The following is a 22,176-nucleotide window of genomic DNA, read 5'->3' as shown; positions in this document are numbered from 1 at the left end:
AGGCAACGTTATTGCCTCTAGAAAATTCTCTGAAGATGAGTGCCTGCTGATATTTGCAGAGGGAGGAAGGATGACTGAAGACTCAGTTACTCGTTCCTAGAGGCTGGCAGTCTAATAGGGAAAATAAGGATTCACAAATAGCTGTCATACAAGACAACCATGCATCTCTGCAGGGAAATACTCAGAAAGTTTCCCTTCCAGGTACCATTTTGCAGAAAGTTAACCCAGTGAGATTTCTGACTTGGGCCATCAACTCTGTCCGTCGTGGCAGTGCCATGTGGGGATAGAAGCCATTGCCTCTCCTTCTGGAACTCACAGATCTGGGGAAAAGAAAAGCCAGCAACCCACAGTCACTGCACAGGGCCATCAGTGACAGGTGACCAAGGACACAGCAGGGTGCCTGGCACTTTGAGGGGGTGCTGGGGAGGGCTTCTAGGGGTTCGCTGGGCGGAGTTTCTAAGGACATGTCCCAGGGCTCAGAGTCTGGGACAATGACAGAGGGTTCTCGGTGTTCAAAGGCTGCACACACACCTGGCTGACCAGGTCGGGAAGAGCTTGGAAGAAGCAGGAGCATCCGACGTGACAGCCCAGCAGTATCAGCAGCAAGGCCAGAGGGCTCGATGAAGTGATAAAGGCTGGTCTGCAGGCCCCACAGCTCATCACCCCAGACCTGAGACAGGATTACAGTTGACTTCATCTCCCTGTTACCAAATCCTGATGATTTTCCTCAGAAATAAATCTGCAATCTTTTCTCTCTTTCCCCACCTGGCACAGCAGTCATGAGCCCTGCAGGCTCTGGGCTCAGACGGCCCTGATCTAAATCTCAGTCCCGTTCCTCTGTCCTGAAGCTGCAGAGCTTGGTCTGCGAGCTCTGGAACATTCCCCCACCCCACCCCTCCTCATGTTTCAACCTGAGTCTGCCACTCACAGCCAAGTGACTTCAGGCAAATGACTTCACCTCTCCTCACCTTGGTTTCCAGATCTATGAAATGAGATAGGAATCTTTATCTCAGAGGGTTGCGCTGCCAAACACATATGGAATGTCCCCTTCCCTTATTCCCAGCTGCATGATTTTGAGCAAGTTATACAGTCTCTTGTGCCTCGGTGTCCTCTTTCCCAACGTGGCGGTGGTGGGGTGTCATGAGGATAAAGTGGAGGATCCATGGAAAGCACTCAGCGTAGGAACGGGGAGGTGAGACGGTGTCCAGCTGTTTCTTGTCAGCCTGTCTGATGAGAGTTGCTCAATAGTTAGCATCACTGCCCCATCCTTCTTACCTCTTGCCTACCCATCTTGCCATTTTCCATCTGCTCAACCTTCCAAATCATTGCCCATGCTCCTGCTTCCCAAGGAAAATTCTACTCATGTCCTCCAGCCTCACCCTCCCTGGTGCTCACCTGCATGTCACACCAGGCAGCTGGCCAGCATCTCTCCTGGTCATGCTACCTCGGGCCTGCTTGTCACGTCCTCCCTCCTGACACTAACTGTCACCACCCTTCAAGACCACCACCACGAAGCTCCCCACACTACTGTCGAAATTAACATCTCCCTTCCATGATTCCACTGCACGGTGTGCCTCTGTGAAAAGTCTACTGCACCTTCTCTGGGCTGATGACTTGATATTGGAATGTAGGAAGTAAGGTTCCTTATCCTTTTTCTTTCATCTGCCCGGTGAAGAAACTGAGACCCAGGAACCTTGACAGTTTCACAAGTCTGGAGAATTCTTTGTATATTTCTGGAACAGGCCAGAAAATCTGTTCTCTTTTGCATTCAGCAAGCAGAGCACCCGCTCTGTACCCTGTACAAATGGCCCTCAACTTTGAAGAGACTGAATTGTTGAAGAAAAGCAACATGGGTATCTGTCACTTGCTGGTTTGTATCAACGTTCCATCAAGTTTTTAAAGGAACGCTGAGACTTGTGCCCTAAAGGCAGAGGGCTACTAGTTTTGAACATGAACAAAATGCTTGAGTCCTCAAAGTGACCACATTATCTAAAAAATTCCTAAAATTTTAAGTAACACATTCTCTACTGTACAAAAATGTTTACTGTTGACAATCTAGGAAATTAGGTGGAGTTTGTCATATCCCATTAGTACTAAGTACTATCTAATACAAGTTAATTCATATTCTTTTTACAAAGTTCAAAAAATGGCCTCCAAACGATATCCACATCAAATCCTTGGAAACTACAAGTGTGACCTTACTTGAAAAATGGGTATTTGCAGATGTAATTAAATTAAGGCTCTTGAGATGAGTTCATCCTGGATTATCCAAGTGGGCTCTAAATCCAATGACCTGTAGTCTTATAAGAGAAGAGAGAGGGAGATTTGAGACAGACAGAAGAGGAGGAGGCCATGTGACTAGGGAGGAAGCCAAGGAAGCCAGCGTCCACAAGAAGGCAGAATGGACAAGAAGGATCCTCCCCAGAGCCTCCAAGGGGAGCGTGGCCCTGCAACGCCTTGGTTCAGACTCATGGTCTCCAGAACTCTGAAAGAATAAACTTTAGTTGTTTTAAGCCACCAAGTTTTTGGTAATTTGTTACAGAACCCACAGGAAGCTAATACACGATACACAAATATTAACTTTATATTCTGACTCATTAGATCCTTTAAATCAACATGGCACATTGCTCCTCCTTTCTATCTCTCTCTGTCTCTGTCTCTCTCATGCTCTCTCTCTGTTTCAAATCACACTGCACACCTTAGTACACCTCCCCTCTGCAGCTTGCACATCATATAGTACACCTCCCCTCTGCAGCTTGCACATCATTAACTAGAGTTCGATATTTGTTTATGGTTCTTTTTTGGGGGGAGTGAAGGCAAAATTTACAGAAAGGTAAATGCACTTGTCTGAAATGTACCACTGGATCTGTTTGGACAAATGCAGTTACCCGTGCAATCGCCCACACCGCTATCCAGACATAGAAGAGGACCATCACCCATCACCATCACCATTGCCCATACCAGGAGAGCTCCCTTATGCCCCCTCCCTGCCAATCTCCACCCCTGCCCACCAGAGGCGACCAAACATCAGTTTTATCTGTTCTAGAACTTAATGTAATCTGAATCTTGCAGTAGGTATTCCTGTGTGCAAGGCTTCTTTCACGCAGCCTAATGTCTCTGAGATGCGTTCATGTTGCTGCATGTACAGTAGTTTGCTCTATTCATTGATGAGCAGTGTCACATGATACTTGAATACCACCTCTCCTGGTGATGGACACCTGGGTAGTTGCCAGTGTTTGACTACTGTGGATAAACTGCTATGAACCATCTTGTACAAATCCCTTTATGAACATATCCTTTCAGTGCTTTTGGTTAAATGCCTGGAAGACGGAAGAGCTTAGTCACACAGTAGGAGTATGTCTAGTTTTATTAAAAACAGCCAGATCTTTCTCAAAATTGGTTGTAGCATTTTACATCCCCAACAACAGTGTAGGAAAGTTCTGGTCGCTCACCACATACCTTCAACTCTTGGCGTTTCAGGTGTTCTTAACTTTAGCTATTTCAGTGGGTTTTATTTCGCATTTCACTGATGACAGCTCATGTTGACCACGTTTTCACGTGCTTATTAGCCATTTATATATCTTTTTTTGTGAAGAATCTATTCAAATATTTTGCTTATTTTTTAAACAAATTTTATTATTGACTTGCATATCGTTTTTATACCCTGGATACCTTTTCAGTTCTAGACATAAGTTTTGAGAATATTATCTCTGTCTGTGACTTGTCTATCCATGTTCTTAGTGGTGTCTTTTGATGAAGTTTTACACTTTGATGAAGTCTAATTTGTTAATTAGAAAAATTTTATTCTTCATGGTGTTGCTTTCTGTGTTCTGTCCAAGGAACCTTTGCCTACCCCTAAGTCATGATGATTTTCTTCAAGAAGCTTTATAGTTTAGCTCTTCATTTACTTCATAACCTGTCTCAAATTAACTTTTGTGTCTGGTGTGAGATGCGGCCGAGGTTCTCCCCCTCCCTCCATACACATACTCAGGTGTTCTGGCATCATTCCTTGAAGACTTTCCCTTCTTGATTGGATTGCCCTGGAGCTCCACTTCTGGCTAGTATGAAGAAAGTCATAAGAGAACATTGTTTTCTTCCACTCTAACCACAAGAAAAAGTCAGATAATCTAGAAAATCCTCATTTTCTTTAGCCTATTTAAGAGTGGAGGGAGGCAGGTGCCGACATGAACTAAATCTCAAAGGGTGTCCCCAGGGGAAATGGTGCCATAGACGGCTTCACTGTTGGCAAAGTAGGGAGAGGCAGTAGCCACAGGAGAAACAGCGATAGTGTAACCATTTGTTAGCGGGTACGTGTGAGCTGGCAGGAGAGTCTGGAATAAATGGGACCCTAGACACAAGCTCACTTCCAAGCTCTTTCCACAGGCCCCCACCAGGTGCTCACAAGAGAGATGGAGGGCTGGAGACCATAGAGTTCCCTCCCAGGTGGGAACCCCATCTGAACTCCTAGACCCTTCTCTCAAAGGATGTGTAGCCTTTCAATGCTGGGGGAGAGGCAGGATCCCAGGTCCTGCGGGCCAGGAGGCAGAACCCTTCTCTTGCCAGGAGATGGGCAGGAAGTGCTCTGACCTATCAGCCCTCCTCCGACAGGTACAAGAGAGTCTGGCTGCCGAGGGGGAAGAGGCAGGAACACTGAGAAAACCAAGCCCCAAAGCCCAACGCGGGGGCTGGTCTGCATTAGATCAGCACTGAACACAGCCGGCTCCCACTGGGAGCCCAGACTGAGTAAAAAGCAACCGCAGGGACCACTGGACAGGACAAGCGCGCAGAGACAGGCCCAGTCCCACGCCCCTTTATCTGACTGTGGATGCGCCCTTCCAGTACTAATTAAGTTTATGTCTTCACTGCGTCTCTCTGAGCTTCTCCTTCTTTTAGACAACATCCCTTTAGGTCAGGCCCACCCAGGATAATCTCCCTTTCGATAGTAAGGTGACCATGGGAGGATACCCCGTCATATTGCCTGCACTCAGCAGGAGGGGTAAGGCAGGCAGGGGTCTCTGGGCCACCTTACAATCCTGTTACCGCAAGCTCCTTGGATGGCCATTATGCACAGTCCAGTTTGAGAATTCCCTTGGAGAAAGTGTAGTGAAAAGTACATGGTCCGTGGATTTAGAAAAACCAGGATTAAAATCCTTACCTGCCACTTAGCCATTTAGACTCTTGGGAGAGTCACACACTTTCTCTGAGCATTAAAATTGTTTGTTTGTTTTTTTAACTGTAAATTATAATACTTACCTCACAAGATCCTGGGGACAACAAATGGAATAATCTGAAAAGGGTTTAGCATAGCGCCTAACATAGGGTACATGTTTATCGAGTGTTGATCAGTTCTCATATCCTCCTGCTTTTTTTTTGTTGTTTCTACAAAAACTTTGATATTTTTCCACTGTCATCAAGCATCTCAGACTTTTTTATAATAGTTTTTAAAAGACGGCTATGAAAGCTAAGTTCTTAGATATATACAAATCCTCCGCCTCTGATGCCCCAGAGGCATGATGGCTGTTGTACTTGGCACACTCCATATGTTGTTCAACTAAGTTGAACATCTATTAAAAACTATCAATTATCAATAGAGAGGCTGGCCCAGTAGCATAGTGGTTAGGTTCACGAGCTCCGCTTTGATGGCCCGGGGTTCGTGGGTTCAGATCTGGCACGAACCTACGCACCACTCATCAAGCCATGCTGTGGTGGCAGCCCATACACAAAATAGAGGAAGATGGGCACAGGTGTTAGCTCATGGCTAATCTTCCTCAGCAAAAAGAGGAAGATTGACAGAGGTTAGCTCAGGGCCAATCTTCCTTATGAAAAAAAAAAAAACTGTCGGTAGAGAACTTTCGTTATTACCTGTTCTCAGCACTAACAGTTATTTTAAAGAGTGACTCTATATCTTAACGTTATATAGTAACTGATATTTTGGCAATGACACCAAAAACCAAATAAAACAAAACAAAAGTGGCTTCTTTCTCAACAGTGGGAGCATTCTCAGTCAATATCATTGGGGGGCATTACTGGAATGATCCTTGGAACAGATTTATATAAGACTCCTCTTAAGAGACTCTTTTGAATTATCTAGAACAGGATGATCAAAAGTACTCAAAATCAATGTATCGCCCCATAAGTCTTTAAGTTGAAAGTTAGGTTTAAAATGCAAACTTTCTTTTAAATAATAGAGCGTGTTTCTCCAAATGTGGCAAAGAGAACTTAGGTATAAAATAAGTGAGTGTCACCGGAAGTGTGGGAAGAGAAAGTGAAGGAGGGAGTGGATGTGGGTGGCGGGATGTGAGGAAAGGTGGACAGTCACACAGAATGGATCCTGCCTCTCTGAAGATGACGGTTTACACGGGCAGCACGATGACTGAAAGAAGAGATGGGCAGATGGAAATGAGCGGAAAACAAGGATCACGCTCACCACTTGGAGGTGATTATTCTCTCTCCACGACTGGGAGAGTAAGAAGGAGTGGGGGCAGCCAGAATCTTCAGCATGGGGCAGGACAAGGAGGTTCCTTTGGAGTTACTGGACCTGACTGTGGGCCCAGCTTTGCCTCTGATTGGCTATGTGATCTGCAAAGGCGACTTCATTTTACTGTCTGCATTCACTTACCAATTTTTAAAAAAGAGTTATAAAATAAATATCAACAGAAAACTAAGAGATAGATGAATGTTGAATGATAGTGCCTTCAATTTATTGAACAACTACTATTTGCCATGAACCAGGGATTTTAATATATCATCTCTTTCATTCTATCAAACTAATTCTGTCAGACATTTTTATCTCCTATTTCACAGACGTGACAAAGGCCACACATGTAGCATGGATAACTAGAGTCTAAGGTCCGTCTTTTTATACTATGCCACAATATGGATAATCAACTACTCTTATTTCTTAGTTTTCTTTATCTGCATTCCTTTAGAATGTAATTTTGTCCTCGTCTCTTACATGCACTTCTCCATCCGAATAACTCTGGCCTTCTGTGATTCTTCTTTGCTGCATTTTTCAAAAATAAGGTGCTTAGAACCCATCCATATTCTTTTTCACATAGGAAGCTGAAACTATTTCCCCACCAAATAGTTACATACACCAGGAGTGGTAAGGCCACTGTTTTAAGACATCTACAGTCTCCTGCCTCCTCCACCAACAGAGATTTTTGCCTATTTTGTAAATACACTCCTATTATAGTATTACAAAATATTGCCTATTTTGTAAATGTATGAACCCCAAATACCTGGTCAGTCATAGGGTGTGAATAATATGTGTTGAATGGCTAATGGGTGCAGTGGGGTGTCATAGGATTTATCATCTTTGAAATTCAGTGTACACATCCTGTTTTTACATCTTTTTATTCTTCTAAAAATTATCATTTTGAGTGTATATGTATCATGGCCAATTAGTTTCACTCTTTTAAAAATAAATCATACAATCTTCTAAATACCGGGCAGTGCATGGAAGAGACAAGGACAAATATACATTCTGTGGGAATGTAGATAAAGAAAATCATTAAACATTGAACAATTGTCCAAAAGGTAAATAAAGAAACTCTAACCCTGACACCCACATGCATTGCACAGAGAGCCATTTCGGCATCTTGACTTGGGCAACATCTTCCTCCCTTCACCTAACTCTCCTCCATATGGTCCAGGATACTGGCCTTCACTTGATAGTCACGAGATTCTTGCTTCCTTTGGCAATTGCTGCTAATTACTGAGAAACCCTATCTCCAATATGACCACACTCTCAGAACCATTTCCCAAACTCTACCAGGTATGGACATGGGGACAGGCCCAGGAGAATTGGTTCAACCTATGGATGGTTGAAAGCCAAAGCATTTCCATTCCTGGAAACAGACTCAAGGTGCAGTCTCACCTCTGGAGGGCCAGTCATGCTGTTGGTTTCTGGGATAAAATACAATGCACACGGGCATCAATTCATTTTGGATCGTCTTCATAGACTAGAAAATAATAACCTTTCCTAACTCTTGATTCACAAAGGTCCCTGCCTGGAATCTTACAGGGTCATAATCCTGGTTTACTCTAGTCTGCTCTAATTTGCTAAAATCTAACAAAGAAATCCTCCCCAAATTCTTTTACATACTCCATTTTTAAAAAATTTTATTTAAAAGGATGTTCATTAAGCTCTATTTTGAAATAAAAATGAAAGTAGCAGCTATAATTCAGTTTTCCATTTTGAATTTAAAAATGCAAGTTCTTCGTGTTTTCGGCATTTTTCTTGAAAATGAACATTATGGTATATTTTAGGAGATAATTTATATATATATAAAAAAACCCACACTGAATGTCAGCTTCGACCTCATTTAAATTGTTTACACATTCAGGGAAAAGCCTAGTTGTTAACCTTGGTGAGGGTTCTTTGAGATTACAGATCTACAAGATAAACAGATTTCTCCCAATTAGAGAAGCAGACTTTACATCTTAGACGGCCGGTGGTTGTATGGTAGGTAACAAGAGGGTATTTTAAGTTACAGACCTCTGGTTCTCAGACTTTAGCGGGCAACAGATTCACCTGGGGGGCTCGTTCAAATGCAATGGCTGGGACAGCTCCCCCCCACCCCCCCAACCCCCGCAGCTTCTGATTCTGTAGGTTGGGGGCCGGGTGCTGGAAATTGCATTTCTAGCAAGTACACAGGTGGTGTGTATGCTATTCCGGTCCTGGCATCCGACTGACAGCCAGTTTTAGGGCATCTCTTTTTTAAACGCAAAATTCGCCCCCACAGAATCAGAGTGCAAAACGCAGGCTTTATCTTCAACCACCCCCTCCGGAGCCGGCAGAGCCAACACGGCCTGGGGCCGTCCGGGCCCTTTCCCGCAGGCCAGGCGGCACGGGGCGCGCAGGTGTGCGCCCCCGCCCGGGAGAGGGGCCGAAGGAGGGCCTCGGAGCCCCCCACGGGCATCCCCGGACTCCAGCGCGTCGGGACCCTCCCTGCCGGACTCCCCCGGCCACTCGGGCGGCCCCGCCGAGGGCTTGCGGATGGCGGGGGACGCAGGGGGATGGAAGGGGACACAGAGGGACGGCGGGGACGAAGGGGGCAGGGCGGCCCAAGGCTGCAGGGGGGACAGGACGGAGGGGACGGAGGGGAGCCGAGCGACCCCGAGGTTGGACGAGGAGGCAGAGGGGGCAGAGGGGACAAGGACGAGCCGGGTGACGGGGACCCGCCTGACCCCTCAGCCCGGCCGCGGCGCACCGGCCGCTCCGCCGGGTGACGGGACAGGGGCCGGGTGACGGGGACGGCGGGGTGACCGGCCCTGGCGACGGGCACCGGACGGGACTGGAGGCCCGGCTCCCTCACGCCGCAGCGGGCCGCGCGGCCGGGTGACGAGGACGGGGACGAAGGGGCACGGGGACCGAGGGACCCGGACGGAGGGGACCAGCCGGCTCCCTCCGCCGGGCAGCAAGCGCACTGAGCCGCTCGGCCGCGCACCTCCCAGCGCCGACTCCTCCGGCGTGCGGCGGCCCGCGCCTTATATACCCTGCTAAAAATAGCCTGCGAGGCCGCCTTCCAATCAGAGCCGCCTGAAGTTCGAATTGAGCCAATGGCGAGGGCCGTGATGGAGAGGCTCGGTCACGCCAGGCGGGGCCGCTGTGAGCCGCCGCCCGCCATTGGCCGGAGCTGACATCATCGGCGCGCAGCCCCCGGGCCGGGCGCGGCGTGATTGGGCGGCGCGCGGGGCGGGCGCCGGGCGAGTCACGTGGGGGGAGGGAGTGGGGGGAGCCAGGCCGGGAGGAGGGGGAGGCTGGCAGCGGAGCTTTGAATAGGGAAGTTTTGCAGGGGTTACGTTTGCAGTCAGTCCGGTGTTTGCAAATATTGTGTGGGCTCGCGAGCGCGTCTCTGGGCTCCGGCAGGATCCGAACCCGCGGCGCCTAATTGCTGCGCATTGAGTTTGCATGAAACTTCCCCCGGCGCTGCAGGCACGGCTGCCGCGCTCCCGACTCCAGACCGCACACCTCCCTGTTTTCACAACAGCAGTGACTGTCTTTTCCAACCCGACATGGATGTACTCCCAATGTGCAGCATCTTCCAGGAACTCCAGATTGTGCACGAGACTGGTTACTTCTCGGCGCTGCCCTCCCTGGAGGAATACTGGCAACAGGTAAATAGGATTGTCGTGTGCCAGGTGCCCCGGTGCGCCGAGAAGGGAGTGCATGCACACAGACAGGACGGTGTGTGGTTGGAGGCGCACTTCTTTTCCTTTTTCTTCCTTTTTTTAAAAAATGGTTTGGGTAAATTTTTTTAAAAAAAATTAAAATAATTCGTCTTAAAACGTACTTCTGCTGCCTCCGGTGCGGAAGGCACTTTAAAAGGGCCTTTTACAGCGTGGAGCGGAGTTGTCATTGGAGGGGGGCGCAGCAGCGCTTCGTCGCTCCCACTGTTGTTTGCCCGTTTCTGGGGCTCCTGGACTGCACCCTCCGGAGGGCAGACCCAGCTCCGCGGCCTGAGCCCGGCCCGAGCCCCTGGCGGAAGTTTGGTGCTTGTACCAGAGCCACACTCCACAGCTGGATCTTGTCATATGAACTTGCATGGACTGCCAAGGTTTTTTTTCCTTTGATTTTGTTTTGTTTTTTAAAGGGATTTTGTTTTTGTTTTGCTTTTTGGTGTTTGTGCATAGAGTTTTTTTTAATTAAAAATTTCGCCAGCGACTCATCTACCAGCTCCTTTTCTCTACCAGGCCATTTCCAGTTTCTTTTCCCTCTTTGGAATCCTTGAGATGTGCCTCGATCTGCCTTGTTTTTCTTACCTGCTTCTTTTGTTGACCAGGGGGGGAAAAAAAAAAAAAAGAGCGACGTTTGCACAACCGGTGACTTATCAGTCATATGACAATGAGCCCGGCCGAATTGCTTCAAGTCTGAGTTTGGGAAAAGGAGTTTCAGTTTCCAGCATTTTTTTTAGTGGAACAACTGGAATTTTTGGGCATTGGACGTTTAAGAAACTTAATTTTTCTCCCTCCTCTAATTCGTTAGGATTGCCTGAAGGGAGAGAGATACTGACACTTGTCCCATTGTCTTTAAAAAGATAGAAGGAGGGTTGGGGGGTTGTCTCGCTGCCCAGAGAGGCTGTTTGCTTTTTGTCAGCAAGTGAATTAGCAGATCAGATATATTCTGTGGGTTTCAAAGCCCAGACAGCTTTTCAGGGGGATGAAATGCAAAGTGTTGCAACCTTCACATGCCTGCTTAATTGTTCGCAGCCCTCTCCTGCCTTCTTCTCCCCTCCCCCCTCTTCCTTCTACAGAAGCTGCTCGCTAAGACGTGATTGAAATGGATCTAAGTAGTTTCCTTGGGGCATTTGGGATTTGGGCCACAAGCCAGGCTGAACTCCCGATTGCCTTCAGAGGCTTTTAAACTCTCCAAGAGCTTTGGTTTCGTTCTGGTCCCCAGTGCTCATCAGTATAATGGAGATTTTAAATTAGCCAGATTATTAAAGTTTAACAAGATCTCGATAAACGCGCCTTCCCTTTCCTTTGGAACATCAATAAAATATCATGCCGTCTCTCCCCAGAACGCCCTACCTAGCATGCACTGTAACTCAGACGTCTAATTTCAGGGGTAAAGAGAAAACTGATTGTTTTTCCCCTTTTGCTTGCTCATGCTTGCTCTGTGACGCGTCTGGGGAGGGGGAAGGGTATGTGCTCTATGATGATAGCGGGCATATTGCTAAGTAAGCAGGCATGAGCCCCTTGGGTAAGCTTTGCTAGTACTGAAAATGATTTGCTAAAAAGAGCAGAGCTTGCTGTAGAAATTCAAATCTGTTGAATTGTAGTAGTATAGACAGCCTTATATGGTCATGCAGGCAATTGATCCTAGTGAAGATAAGGGCAGACAACATTTAATCCTAAAATATTTCCTACCGTTTTTCTTTTCCAGTGGCTAGAAAGTTTGAGATGGTGGGGAGAGGGGATGCTGGTCTCTCGGCAGTTGTAGCTTCTTGAAAGGTTGGTTGTGGCACTGGGGAGGGGGCACTCTGTCCGTGACACACTGCATGTCTATTTGAACTGGGTTCTTCTTTGGCTGCTGGTCAAAATTTCAAAAGGAAGTCTCCTTTGGCATTGCGTGAAAGAAATAGAGTGATGACTCATACGGTTGTACTCTTGGCCAGTAGATAAAGTTCTTGTCCATTGTGGGCCTCCTAGCAGGGCCGGGCGGTCATTTCCCCTCCTGCATCCTTGACAATACCAGATGGCCATTCTGGAATTATTTCCCCACTTGTGTTGTGGAAGCTCTTGTTTTTCTCTGAGCACGGTGGAAGTTGTTAAAGTTGTGTGGCTCGCATGGCCCTGCACTTGGGAATGGCATTCTTTGAAAGCCTACTAGGTCTGGGCTTCACAGGAAATGGGTGGTTTCTCTGCAGCTCCATTGATGGCCCTGAGCACAGACCATGAGCTAGCTGCTGTCTGCTGGCTGAGTGTGGCCCTGTGCTGTCAGCTGTCTCCAGAGGGAGACACATGCAGTGTCAGGACACATGGCACCGCCAGCAGTGCGGCCTTTCTGGCTTGTGCTTGTGAAAGGAGGATGGCTGGGGCTTTCCTTATCACAGATGGTTCTTGAGACTGTCAGATAAGCTGGTTAAACCTGTCCAGGGGGTGTGTCTGAGCCTGGTGTTTTTTCCGTGATTTATAGAAACTCGTTAGAAGCATCAACACTGGTAACTAAGACAAAACTGGCTTAGTGAACATCACTCATTGCGGCCCTTGGTCCAACATGGGGAAGCCAGGAGAGGTTTTCTTCTGAATTCATACCCCTTCCTAGAAACGACCTTCCTCTCACTCTCCTAAAAGACAGAGATTCTTAATTACGAAAGGTTTTGCGCCCATGGTGACACGGCCACAGTTGATTTGCCCTTGGTCCCTGCATGTTTTCGGAAATGTGGTTTCGGTTCCATTTTCGGCCGCCGTCCCAATCACGTGCCTTCTTGTGCTTCCTTCCGCACAGACCTGCCTGGAGTTGGAACGGTACCTCCAGAGTGAGCCCTGCTATGTGTCGGCCTCCGAAATCAAATTCGACAGCCAGGAAGATCTGTGGACCAAAATCATCCTGGCTCGAGAGAAAAAGGAGGACTCAGACCTGAAGATTGCCTCCAGCCCCCCGGAGGAGGCTCTGAACAGCCCCAGCTTTGGTTACAACCTGGAGACCAACAGCTTGAACTCGGACCTGAGCAGCGAGTCATCAGACAGCTCCGAGGAACTGTCACCCACCACTCAGTTTCCCTCGGACCCCATCGGCGAAGTGTTGGTCAGTTCGGGGACCCTGAGCTCCTCCGTCACCTCCACGCCCCCTTCTTCTCCAGAACTGAGCAGGGAACCTTCTCACCTGTGGGGCTGTGTGCCTGGTGAGCTGCACCCTCCGGGGAAGATGCGCAGTGGGACTGCGGGGAAGCCCGGTGACAAGGGCAGCGGGGACGCCTCCCCAGACGGCCGGAGGAGGGTGCATCGGTGCCACTTTAACGGCTGCAGAAAAGTTTACACCAAAAGCTCCCACTTGAAAGCACATCAGCGCACTCACACAGGTCAGTCCCTCCCACGACCCGGGAGGTGGGCACTGGCGGGCGCCGCTGAATCGCACCAGCCCTGGGAGGGGGCCGGGGCTCCGCAGGAGGCTGTCAGAGCAGACACATCCTCACCTCCTCATTCGTCCCCCAAAAGAGTTGGGTCTCTGGGGAGGACAGAGTAGGAGCTGAAAGACTGGACACGTGTGCCCGGTGAATGGTTGACACTCTCAGAGTAACCAACCAAGAGGTAAATCCCATTCTCCGTCTACACCCGCTCCCCCACCCACTCCCACCGGCCGAGTCATCCAGGCCCACTGTGCCCGTCTACAGTGTCCACGCATAATGTGACCTGGAGTTGCCTCTGACTTTTTGAAATGAAACTCAACTCAAGGGTTGGAAAAGAGGGTAGCAGGGCAGTGGTGGGAGGGTCGAGCTGGACCCATAGACTCCATGTAAAGCAGTATGATCAGTGGAGACTTACTGAGAATTTCTCTGTGTATCATGCTGCCTTTGTTATCTGATACCAATTAGAACAAAATACAACTTGTTAATAAAATACTACAACCTAGGTAAAAGTTTCATTTAAAATTACTGTGAGAGTCTAGAATAACTGGGGAAGAATCACAGAAATTTTAGAGCTGGAAGGGACCTATGAAATCAAGTCACACAAACTCTCATCTTCCTGACATGAGGGGAGATTGCTGAGCCCTCGGGTCAGGGTCCTGACATAGCTTGTAGCTGAGCCGGATCCAGACCCGGGTGCCCTGGAGCCAGGCCCTGTCCATCCCAACAGCACACCATTGGACTGTCTTTGGCAAAATATTTATATTCCCAGGTAGCACATTTAGCAAATTCATATGTATAATCTGACCAAGGGATGAAGTCCACTTGGTCATTTGATTGTCGTTTAGAAAGTGCTTTGAAGGCCTTGGAATGGGATTTCCCAGAAACTCATGACTTCAGCTTTGGAGAAATGTAGTTTTCTGGAGGAAACTACAAAGCCTCATTCCGCAGGGAAGTGAGTAAGGAGCAAAATAAGAGCTTGAGAGAAACCGTTGCCATGGAGAAAGCAATAAAACCCTGCCCTCGCCAGGGCTGTGGGTCCAGTGGGCTGACACATCACCTCGGAAGTATTTCGCCAGTCTGAGTAATTGTCATTCCTACACGTTCGCTCTGATTATCGTTGTGTGGGCTCTGCCAGGCCCGCGTCCCTTCCCTGGCACTTGGAGGCCTGAGGCTAGGTCAGGAAAGAGCCCCTGCATGCACCTTGTGAATAGCAGCTCCTGTAATTAATTGAAGTCTATTCTGAATTCCTGAGGTCACTGCAAAAAAAAAAGTTGACTTTCGTCCCACTGCTGTGTGTGTGTGTAACAGCACCTTTCCCTCCCTGTTTAGTGAACTCACGGTGTGCTTGTCCTGTGCTCTCTTCCCAGGAGAAAAGCCTTACAGATGCTCATGGGAAGGGTGTGAGTGGCGTTTTGCAAGAAGCGATGAGTTAACCAGACACTTCAGAAAGCACACTGGTGCCAAGCCTTTTAAATGTTCTCACTGTGACAGGTACGTGCATGAAGCGTCGGGCGCAGAATGCCATCACCAGGGTGGATAGGCATGCAGTGACCCTGAAGGAGAGCAGACATCTTCCTGTCCTGTATTGGCACCTCTTCTTTCTGCCTAAGACTTTTACAAAAGTCTCTAATGTGCCGGTTGTCCCAGTTAGGGAGGACAGAGTCCTGTGTGCCTAGAATAGAGTGATGTCAATCCTACTTGCTGAAGATTGGCCTTCAGCAGTCTTCAAATTTGAAGACTGGGCAGTGAGGTCAGGTGACATTCTCCAGCGAGCTGATTGGGGACCTTCTTAGTTTATATTCCCATCAGCTGAGATTTCCTTCCCCTGAAAATGAATCGTGATGACCCAGTGGGTAGATGTTGCCTTCCAGAGGGGTCAGGTCAGGGCACATGGGGCAGGAGGTCTGTAACCCTGGCAAGGGCTGGAGACCTAACTTATCTCATCCTGATTCGCTCCGCAGGTGTTTCTCCAGGTCCGACCACCTGGCCCTGCACATGAAGAGGCACCTGTGAGGGAGCAGAGCGGCGAATCCTGCGGGCTAAAAAGGCTTCCAGGCTGAGAGACGGCCGTGGAAGGAGGGTGCGTGTTCCAGCCAAAGCATGCCATTTTGCACCCCACCCAGTTGCCTCCAGGACCTCTACTCGGAAGGTCTTTCGAGGGCGAAACAGTCATGTCAGAAGCGGCAGAGCACCCGTGGTGTGTGGTGTTTGGGTGGCCCTGGACTCGCCACTGGTACCTATCTTCTGAGTGGTCCCTAAGCCTTTGCCGTGAGCATGTGCACTGAGAATGTTAATGGTTGGGTTGACTGTCTGTGGAGGATCTATTACGGACTGTGTGATGAGGCCGAGTCTTTTCCCTTGCGTATGAGACTGCAAGAGACAGAAAAAACGTGGTTTGAATGTTTTGTGTGTGCGGAGTATACCATGAGATGAGATGACCACCAATCGTTTCCTGGGGGGGTGTCTGCGCCTTAGAAAAAAAAAAAAAAAGAAAAAAAGAAGGGAAAACCTGGAGGGCGGGAGTGGGCGGTCAGGCCCCGAGTGGGTGTGGGGGGGAGCCCCTTTCCCGTGTGAGAGGAACGTCCGGTGTCTGGTGCAGCTATGAAACGTGCAATGTGTCGAGTAGCTTGTCTTACTTGCTACCACAGAGCTCATTTGTTACCCGTTGTATAAGCTGTGTATTTACAAATATAACACATCGATAACTTTTCCTTATCAGACAAAAGTAGTGCATGGTCTGGGGAACTATCTGCTTTTCCATTTTTAAATCAGGACTACAAGTTTGATTCCAGTTACTGAGCAGCTCAGATACAATTTGTTGGATTCAGTGATCCCAAGCCATCAGGGCCTGGCAATACACAATCCTTCCCCCTTTGGATTTTGTAACACTCCCTTTCCAGAAAGGTGTTGTGCAGCATAGGAGTATTTTTTAAAGGATTCTGAATTTGAATTACCTTTTTGGAGACTTTTTGTGATGCCCTTTGAAGACATTGGACACATGTTGGGTGTCAGGAATGCAGGGCTGGGAATTGCTGGTCTAATATTACATTAGACTAAGAACCTAAAATTTTTCTCAGTTGGGTGGATAAAACCACTAAAGCTTAGAAACTGTTTTTTCATGCAGCTAAGTTTCTCTTATTTATGCCTTGAGGACTAATTTCTGGTTTTCTAGCTGTTAATGCACTGTAGATCTTAATAATGGTGCCTTATGCAAGTGGCCCCTTATTGGGGGTCTCCTACAGGGGAATGGGTGATGCATGCTTTATTAAGGCTCTTTTTTCACCTGGCATTGTACTGTATCAATGTATAATACAGACAAAAAAACTCTCTTTACAGTCCTCCTTCACAAAGTCAAATAGAGAGATGAAAATTCCCCAAACAAGTCAGTATTTACTCAATATTTTAGACAACTTGACTGTCAGTGTTAAAAGTGGAAAACACACGATAATTGGAAAATCGGACCATTTCTGCCACCGTGAGACTTGCATATAGACTTTGCACAATTGTGTAGATCACACACCGGCTGTGTTTAATATGTAACGTTTTCTCACATATTAAAGATACAGAAGTATAAAAAACCATGTTAACGTATTTGCTTAAAAGGCACAAGTTTCACATATCTATCTAGCTATCTGTTGGTAATACAGAAAGTATATTACTTTTTTAAAAAGTGGGCAGAATTCTTGTGTATGTATATTTGTGTGTATAGTATGTGTATGTGTGTGTGTATATATATATATACATATATATAGATAATATATAAATATTTTTTTAAGAAATTAGAATGTTTAGCTAGAAAATTCCACAGCCTGTGAAGAACTATTTCAAAATGGCCATAAAGGAGGTTAAAATGAAAACCGTAACTTTTATAAAGGCTTTATCTTTAATTTAACAATTTGCTGCAGACTTTTGGCGTTGCAGCTGTCCCAGACTGCCGACTTTGCTTGTCATTGTTGACAGGTCTGGAATAGGGTACCGTTGGCCATTCAAAAGTGGCACGAACAGAATACTAGCCCATTCATTGATCTCAGACGCACTAAGGTTTTGATTTTGAACTTCAGCCTTATTGGAAGATCTAACCTAAGAGTAAACTCATCACAGGGATTCTTTTTTAGAACACTTTTTATGCAGATGAAGCTATTTTTTTCCAGCACATAAATTCTTCCAGGTTTTCCAACAAGTAATTTCCCTGAATTGGCATACCATGGTGTGGACAGCTGATATTTCTTCCAGCTGCTGGCTTGTAGGCGTGGATCTTTTCTTTATATATATATATATATACATACATACATATATATATACATATATATATGTATACACACATATGCGTCTGGCTGGGCTGGTATTTTGTTTGATCTTCCTGGAAATGAGCAATGAGGAAAGCTCACATAACTGGTTTTTTATCTGGGCTGGTGAATACACTTACCTAAAGAATTCATTTTGTTTTGCCGAGGAGGAAAATGCACTTTTCTTTTGGCAATTCCAAATCCAGGCACTTCATTTGCTGGATTTTGGAAAACTCCTTTTTTGGCCGTGCTGTGCGCTTAGCCATAACAATTCCATTAAGCAAGAAAGTAAACAAAAGACAAAAAAGAAAAAAAAACAAACTTGCACTGGCTTGTCTCACTTACGAAACCCCGTGGAGTGGCTGGATTGGGTGGGGCTGGGTGCCATGTATCAATGCCTGTAATTTTCCTAATAAGCAAGTACATAAAGAATTACATTCTGTTCAGGTGATAACTGAGCCTCAATCAAGCAGAAACTTTTTGCTTGACATTAAAAAAAATTTCTATTAGTGAAATTTCTTTTTTTTTTTTTGAAGCACCCTGTTATCTAAAGAATCTTTGTAAGATTTTTGTAAAATTTTGTTTTACAAGATTTTATTTGAAATTGTTTTTTGCAAGATTGTTATATTTCTGTATGAATGTATTTTTTATTGGAATAACATAAAAGAATTCTTATCAGCATCTTGAGTCTGGTCGTTGTTTTTGTGGGGTAGGGGGCTGTGGAAATGAATTCCTGCTGTATTCATCACCCTGGCTCCTTCTTGGGAAATCTCCCTTGTGCAACCATGAGAACTATTTGCCTGCCTCACCCCGCTTCCGTTCAGCTTTACAGCCTGTCCTGGGAGCTAACGTGGAAAGAGGAGCCTGATGTTCCTCCCCTGAAATGCACTGAATTCTCTTCTCCAGAGACGGATGAAAGCAGCCACCGGGCTTGGGGCACAGTCGGAAAACACTTGCTGTGTTGCATCTTCCTGTCACCCCAGCCAGGGGCATATACTGCAGAGGCATCTGCACAATGAGAAGCTCGAAGGCCTCCCTTTCACTTCCGCATGCTCCAGAAGCCCTATTCTAGTCAAGCAGTGAGAGCCAGGCCAGCCTGCTCTGACCTGGCCCGAACACCTGGCAGAGATGTCACTGAGGAGAGTGTAAGTGACAGAGGAGGGACAGCAGGTCCTAGAGCCATCCCCCTGGCCGCCTTCAACCCACTCTTCCACAACCCCCACCCTCTCTGGTTAGCCCAGTAAAATAGGGCAGAAAGTAAAAGATTGTTTACAGGATCACCGGATAATTTTATATCTGTTTTTTTTTTTAAGGCCAATGGGATGCAATTAAATGTAGAGTGTGTTGGAAAATGAAATAGCTTTTGGTTTTTTAGAGCAGCTTCAGATCTTAGTCTCAGTTTTACTCTGTGATCAGTAGCAACTGGTCCACCCACAAGTCCATTTTCAGATCATATTAAACTAATCAATGTGTGCTTTCTAGAAGAAGGCTATAGGATGATGGAAATTTTCTTGGGAATGAGCTTCTTAACAGGGCTCTTAGTTTAAGGAAGTTCTCAATTTTCAGTTGCTTAAGGGCTCATGTCGTCTCTTCATAGCAGATCTTCATTTTGCTATGCGTGCAGGTTTACACTAGTTGCTTTCCATTTTACAATTGGGGAGAGGAAGTTGAAATGCATCCCCAGATTAGGAATGTTAAGTAATTTTCTTCCTAGAACTGCAGTAAAAATATCAGCAGTTTGAAAGAAGTTACGGTGTGGGAGGGTGCAGGAAGCAGATGCAATTTTTGCCAGGACTCCTGGGTGTGTTGTGCTCTGAAGCACATGTCAAGATGACTAATAGTTGGATTGCCCTGACTGTACGGCTAAATAAAGGCTTGATAATGCGTTCTCGGCTACTAGTAAGACTTGACCACTTTGTCATTCGAAGACTATGCCGAACAGCTCAGTTATGTTCAAATAAGGCTGTTAGGAGAACTGTCGTGCGTGGAATCAGCTGTAAACCAAGGATATTTATAGAAGTAGAAAAAATGTCAGTCTGCCTAACAAATTTTTTGAAACCCAGCTAAACTAGTTCCCGTTCGAACTAGCCATGTACTTTTGGACAATTTGCTGAGCTACACTGGATCTCAATTTTCTTATTGCTAAAATATTTCGGGCTAGGTCACATGTCTCTGGCGTTTTATAGAGCACTACAATTCTGTGGTCTGTGAGTACAGGGTGGACTTCAAATTACACGGTCACCAGCTTCAGAATGCATGGCTCAGATCTAGAAAGCTTTCTCTTGTGTTACAGTAGAAAGTATTGTTGAGAAAATTGCTCTGACTTAGAATGGAAAACAGAACGTTCTCAAATTGCCCTTTGCCCCTTTAATCATAGTTTAGTCATTTAGGCATTTACTGCTTTATAGCATACCATTTTTTTTTGTTAAAAAAAAAAAAACTTTGAAAAATGCCATTGTAGCCATCGCAGATCCAAAGTCTCTCAAGTTCTCCCAATTCACCGATCACATTCCGCACATCCCAGCTGACCTGTGTGCACAAAGGGCGGTGGAGGCCGCTGGAGTCAAGCTGTTTCCTTTTATATTTTAATGGCTATGGAGAAAGAACACAGCTGTCATATGTAACTTCTTAGGTTTTAACCTATGCCACCATGAGCTATTCTTTAACAACTCACCTTCTCAAACTGAATTATTCCCCTCCCAAAATGGGATGATGATGAAGATGATGATATCGATGACTTCTTGTGTCTTAACCAGGAATTGGGCTGACAGTATATATGTGTGTGTGTGTGTGTGTGTGTGTGTGTGTGTGTGTGTGTGTATTTCCCAGAGTACTCCACGCAGTGGGTGTTATCCCCATTTCCCAGATGAGGGACATTGAGGTCTTGTGAAGTGAAGCTGCTCTCCCTAGGTCACTTGGCTAGAGAGCAGCAGGCCAAGCATCCAGTCCTGGTCTCTGAAACGCCAAAGACTAAGGTTCAATCACCCTCAACACTGCTTTCTGTCTGGCCCAAGTTCTCCCGAGTGCCCTCAGCTCCTTCTGTTGGATTCACTCTAAAATGAAGTTACATTTATGAAATGGAGACAGAATTTTCTTACAAAGCGGAAGCACTAAAGCTATAAACTGTGCCGTAATCCTGAGCAAACAGAAGTAACCATTTTGAATTGCTTTCAAGATATGAGACAGATGGCGTGTATTTATTTTTAATGTTTAAGAAGATAGAGAAAGCAATTGGGGATGTGACATCCTGCATTAATTGGCAAGCATCACCTAATGTGTGTAGTTGAGACACAAAGAGAGGAGAATTATGTCCATGCATCACACAAATGAGGCAATACAACAAAGTGTGTTTAACTACATTTATTTTATAACATGGTCTCTGTGTTTCACTCTAAGTAATTTTAATGAGAATTCTCTAAACGTCTGTGAATGAAAAAAGACAAGGAGGAGAAGGAATCTGGGTACCACATGTCCTGATAGGAGCCAGGCTGGGCTGAGCATTTACCACAGCATTTTCAAGAAAAGACAGATTTCACTAGAACACCCATTGTCACTGTAAGCCCCTCCAAACTTGGGCTGCTAAACCTTGCACTGACTGCCCTTTACGTAATCTGTGCCAAAAAAGAGAAGATGTCACATGATCTGGAACTGTTCCTTAAATTAAGGGCCCCCAATTCGAAGCTGCCATGAACAAACAAGTGTTAACTTTTTAGAAGGCTTAGCTACTTAGGTAACGGATAACTGTTCACCGTGCCACGTATTGGCGTTTTCTGACGCTTTGTGCTTGCTGGATTTCCGAGCGCCGTTCTGGGTGACTTGCACGTACTGACTAAGCGTAGTTCTGTTCCCCACAATTTCTTAAGTTTCACATTACCACATTTCATTTGATTGTGCAAGACTTTGTTCCAGAAGTGCAAGATAGGTAATGCCATGCACCAGCTTTGTCAGTTAGCTCGCTGGAGAAGCAGCTGGCATTGTCCAGCTGTCGGTTTTCTCTTTGTGTTGGTGAGGAGATGAGACAGCGGTAGCCTGTAGGATAGGTAAGAGAGCAGTGAATGGCAGCGTGCCCTACCTTTCCTTTCAGACAGGAATTTGAAGAATTCTTCACTATCACCCCCATCTTCACTTGTACAATTTACCGTCCTCCCCAAAATAGGTCATTTAGTCACAAGCTCAGAAGCTAGAGCAAGCCAACTCACCAGGAGACATATGTGTGTACGAATGTATTTAACTGTAGAAGTTTAACTCTTCGGGGTAAAATTTCCTTTGGGCAAAATTCAGATATACAAATCATTTAGTTAAGTCAAAGAGAA

The 22,176-nt window shown here is 46.3% G+C and overlaps 1 protein-coding gene across 1 annotated transcript; it reads left to right on the top strand.

Moving 5' to 3' along the window:
• The first annotated feature begins 9,793 nt into the window (after positions 1-9,793).
• On the top strand, positions 9,794-18,544 carry KLF6 (KLF transcription factor 6). The gene is made up of 4 exons (XM_058532348.1): positions 9,794-10,122; positions 12,956-13,529; positions 14,945-15,068; positions 15,539-18,544. The coding sequence occupies exons 1-4, from the start codon at positions 10,021-10,023 to the stop codon at positions 15,588-15,590; spliced, it is 852 nt and encodes a 283-aa protein (XP_058388331.1). The 5' UTR covers positions 9,794-10,020; the 3' UTR covers positions 15,591-18,544.
• Positions 18,545-22,176: the final 3,632 nt, after the last annotated feature.

The sequence above is a fragment of the Diceros bicornis genome, chromosome 36 (assembly GCF_020826845.1).
Source record: "Diceros bicornis minor isolate mBicDic1 chromosome 36, mDicBic1.mat.cur, whole genome shotgun sequence".
NCBI lineage: Eukaryota > Metazoa > Chordata > Mammalia > Perissodactyla > Rhinocerotidae > Diceros > Diceros bicornis.
The sequence above is the reverse complement of the archived record's forward strand: the minus strand, read 5'-3'. Positions and strand labels throughout refer to the sequence as shown.